We start from the raw sequence: 3,865 nt of genomic DNA, 5'->3' as shown, positions 1-3,865 counted from the left end.
GAGCGGCGCAGCCCCGGGGGAAGGCACAGCTCCTCTGCCACAGCCGAGCTGCTCTCGAAGATGCGTGTGCCTCTGTCCGAATCCTTACGACTGTGCTGGTCCTGTTCCCTCTCACCCACTACAGATCGGCTTCACGACAGACCCGCGGATGGCCCGCTCCTCCCCGTACCCCACCGATGTTGCCCGCGTGGTGAACGCCCCCATCTTCCATGTCAACGCGGACGACCCCGAGGCTGTTGTCTACGTGTGCAATGTGGCAGCAGAGTGGCGCAGCACCTTCCATAAGGACGTGGTGGTGGATTTGGTAAGAAATGTGGTGCGAGGCTTTATCCTAAAGCTGTGGCTCTGCCGTGGGTGCCTGCCGATACCTCTCGGGGTGTCTCTTCTGAAAGCTGAGGTTTTTCTTCAGAGCACACTTGTGGTGTGAGGGGAGGGAGGAGGTGCTGCAAAGCAAGGCAAGGAGGCTGTGATAGCACTCGGAGAGGCAGCGCTGTCTCTGCACGGAGCCTGCGCTCGCCTTTGGCATCGGGGAGGACACACCCAGGTCCCTCCCGAGCTGTTTCAGACCCTTCCTAGCACAGAGACCCAGGTACCTCTGAGCGCTGTTGGACCCACGGGTTGCAAGCAGCTGCTTTCAAAGGCTCTTTCCCATCCTGGCAGGTTTGTTACAGGCGCAATGGTCACAACGAGATGGACGAACCGATGTTCACGCAACCCCTGATGTACAAACAGATCCGGAAACAGAAGCCGGTGCTGCAGAAATACGCAGAGCTGCTGATTTCCCAGGGGGTGGTAAATCAGCCAGAGTACGAGGTACTGTCCCGTGGGGCCTGGGAGGAAAACTGTGGGTGGTATCTCTGCAGAAAACTACTTGTTTGGTTCAGATCTGGGTGTGAGGGATGTGACAGGGCTCGTTTCTGCTTGTGCTCGTCACCTAAAGGTGGCAGAGCTGTGCTAGGGCTGCCAAGCGCTGCAGACCTGGCAGCCACGAGGGGATTAGCAGCTGAGACTCATCCTTGGACTGTGCCAGCTCTGAACAGTGCAGGAACATTTAGTTCAAGGATCTCCCCATGATCAGTGCAGCACAGGCCATGCGGTGCTGGGGCACTGCAGCACGTCTGGGATGCCTGGGAGGGCCGGACTCTGCAGCACTCGGGCTTGCTGCGGTCTGGGAGTATCTGGGGCAGGTCTCTGTCGCCCTGGCAGCAAGCGTGGGGGCCGCTCTGCCGGCTCTTCCTCGCTGTTGTGGTGTTACACCGCTGGCCGCGAGCCAGACACCACACAGCTGCTCGCTCACCCACCCACCTCCTGGGGCTGGGGAGAGAACTAAAGGGGTGAAGGGAAAAGAGGGTTGGGCAGTGAGATAAGAACAGTTTAATAACTACGCTACAATAATACTGGAAATAATAATGATGGTAATAACAGTAATACATACAAATATCCAAATGGGTGACACCCAGTGGCACTGCTCACCACCCCATGGCCAAGGCTCAGACTGTTTCCAGCCAACGATCCTGGAGCAGGAGAGTCCTGAAACTGCAATCCTGGAATGGAGATCAGAGCCCCGAGTGTCTGAGAGCTGATTGAGAGAGGGAAATGGCCCTGGGAGAGGGACCACCTGGAGCGAGATAGCCTGGAAAGAGAGCTGACCTGGAGCAAGAAAGAGAGAACTTCCGGACAGAGCCTCCCCTCTCCCCTGGCCATGCCGGGCATGGGATGGAACAGACCATCGGCCAGTTTGGTCTCAGTCCTAACCCTGAGGTTGAATCCTGGGCTGGTCACTGGGGCTGTGCTCCCTCCCAGCTCCTCCTGCCCCTGCAGACACGGGCACACAGAGAAGCTGGAAAGTCCTTGAGTGTCCTGGCAGCAGCTCTGCCTATCAGTGTGTGATCAGCTTCTGCTGAGCCCAAACCCAACAGCCTCACACCCGCTGCTGGGACAAGAGTTCACTCTGTCCCAGCCCAGACAGGGACACTTGCCCCGGTACCGCTTTACAGCATCTTTAGGGTTGTGTTCAAGGTGTTGGTTGGGACAGCAGCTGAGCTGTGGGGCCCTGGGGCTCCCCGGCTCTGGGGACCAGCTGTGCCCCCCAGCACCCCTGCAAGCTCACACAGAGGTCCCCAGGCTCAGCACCCTTGTTTGGAGACCCCTTGCTAATGCCTTTCTGCCTCCTGGTTCTGTCCTTCAGGAAGAAATTGCCAAGTACGATAAGATCTGTGAGGAGGCCCATGCGAGGTCCAAGGATGAAAAGATCCTGCACATCAAGCACTGGCTGGACTCCCCCTGGCCTGGTAAGTCAGCATTTCGGAGAGCCCTAGCAGATAGCCTGGCTTCTCCTGGGCTGTGGCAGCTATTTTCTATTTTCCTCCCTCCTGGTGCTCTTCCCTCCTGGCATCCCCACCCTTCCTGGAGGGTGTCTGTGACCTGAGCCCTTCCCGCGGAGCTGGGCACAGCTCCCGCAGCCTGGTGGACACACGGCTTCTCCTGCAGGTTTCTTCACTCTGGACGGACAGCCCCGGAGCATGACCTGCCCTTCCACCGGCCTGAACGAAGAGGACTTGACGCACATCGGTCAGGTGGCCAGCTCGGTGCCGGTAGAGGATTTCACTATCCACGGAGGTGGGAGCCTGTGGAAGCTGTGCGAGACTGGGCGCTGGTTCCAGAGATGTGGGGTAGGGCTGGAACGTGGCCTGGAAGGAAGGGACCAGTTTCGGTGCTTCGGTATCCGTGAGCAGCAGGGCGAGGGAGGGGATTCTCCCCCTCTGCTCTATTCTCCTGAGACCCCCTGCAGTGCTGCACCCAGCTCTGGGGTCCTCAGCACAGGACAGACGCGGAGCTGCTGGAGTGGGGCCGGAGGAGCCACGGAGATAAGAGGGCCCGAGGCTGGAGCAGCTCCCGTGCGAGGACAGGCTGAGAGAGCTGGGGGTGTGCAGCCTGGGGAAGAGAAGGCTCCGGGGAGACCTTCCTGAGGCCTTTTGGTGCATAAAGGGGCTCATGAGAAAGATGGGGAGAGACTTCATCAGGGTCTGTAGGGATGGGAGAAGGGATGAGGGTTTTAAACTGAAAGAATTTAGATTGGACATAAGAAGGAAGGTTTTTTGATGCTGTGGGGGGTGAGGCAGTGGCCCAGGCTGCCCAGAGAAGCTGTGGATGCCCCATCCCTGGAGGGGTTCAAGGCCAGGCTGGATGAGGCTTTGGGCAACCTGGGCTAGTGGGAGGTGTCCCTGCCCATGGCAGGGGGTGGGATTGGATGGGCTTTAAGGTCCCTTCCCACCCAAACCGTTCTGTGACTGTGTGAGAATTAGTTCACAAGGGAGCTGTGGTTAAGGGAAGTGAAGCAAGCAGGAGCTCCTCTTCGGAGCTGATCCTTCCCCACACTCAGGATTCCTCATCTCTGCTTCATGCCTCCAGCAGAGGTGGATCCGTTCCTCTGTGCCCGGGTGCGTTCGCAGGCTGTCAGTCTGTGGGACAAACACAGTGTCACTGGAGCTCCCTGCCACGCCGGCTACAAACTGGCTTCTGTCTCCTGGCAGGTTTGAGCCGTATTCTGAAAACCCGCGGGGAGATGGTGAAGAACAGGACGGTGGACTGGGCCCTGGCGGAGTACATGGCGTTCGGCTCCCTGCTCAAGGAGGGCATCCACATCCGCCTGAGCGGCCAGGACGTCGAGAGGGGGACGTTCAGGTAAAGCTGTGCTTTGGGGGGTCGTAAAGGCAATTCCAGCCTTTCCAGAAGGAACCCAAAGGGTGACGATGGAGTAACGGGAGGATGGGAAGGGATTGTCCCCCTCTGCTCCACTCTGCTGACCCCCCGCTGCAGTGCTGCCCCCAGCTCTGGGGTCCTCAGCACAGGACAGACACGGAGC

At 58.9% G+C, this 3,865-nt stretch overlaps 1 protein-coding gene across 1 annotated transcript in view; it reads left to right on the top strand.

Moving 5' to 3' along the window:
• LOC104470230 (2-oxoglutarate dehydrogenase, mitochondrial) overlaps positions 1 to 3,865 on the top strand; it is a gene marked incomplete at its 3' end in the record, with an annotated part of 10,619 nt that overhangs the window by 4,856 nt on the left and 1,898 nt on the right. Inside the window, exons 7-11 of the mRNA XM_010085075.1 lie at positions 125 to 304; positions 661 to 813; positions 2,189 to 2,291; positions 2,491 to 2,619; positions 3,534 to 3,684. Coding sequence (XP_010083377.1) covers positions 125 to 304; positions 661 to 813; positions 2,189 to 2,291; positions 2,491 to 2,619; positions 3,534 to 3,684 — 716 coding nt within the window. The remainder of the gene's footprint in view (positions 1 to 124; positions 305 to 660; positions 814 to 2,188; positions 2,292 to 2,490; positions 2,620 to 3,533; positions 3,685 to 3,865) is intronic.

The sequence above is a fragment of the Pterocles gutturalis genome, unplaced genomic scaffold (assembly GCF_000699245.1).
Source record: "Pterocles gutturalis isolate BGI_N339 unplaced genomic scaffold, ASM69924v1 scaffold30145, whole genome shotgun sequence".
In the NCBI taxonomy this organism is placed as follows: domain Eukaryota; kingdom Metazoa; phylum Chordata; class Aves; order Pterocliformes; family Pteroclidae; genus Pterocles; species Pterocles gutturalis.
The sequence above is the reverse complement of the archived record's forward strand: the minus strand, read 5'-3'. Positions and strand labels throughout refer to the sequence as shown.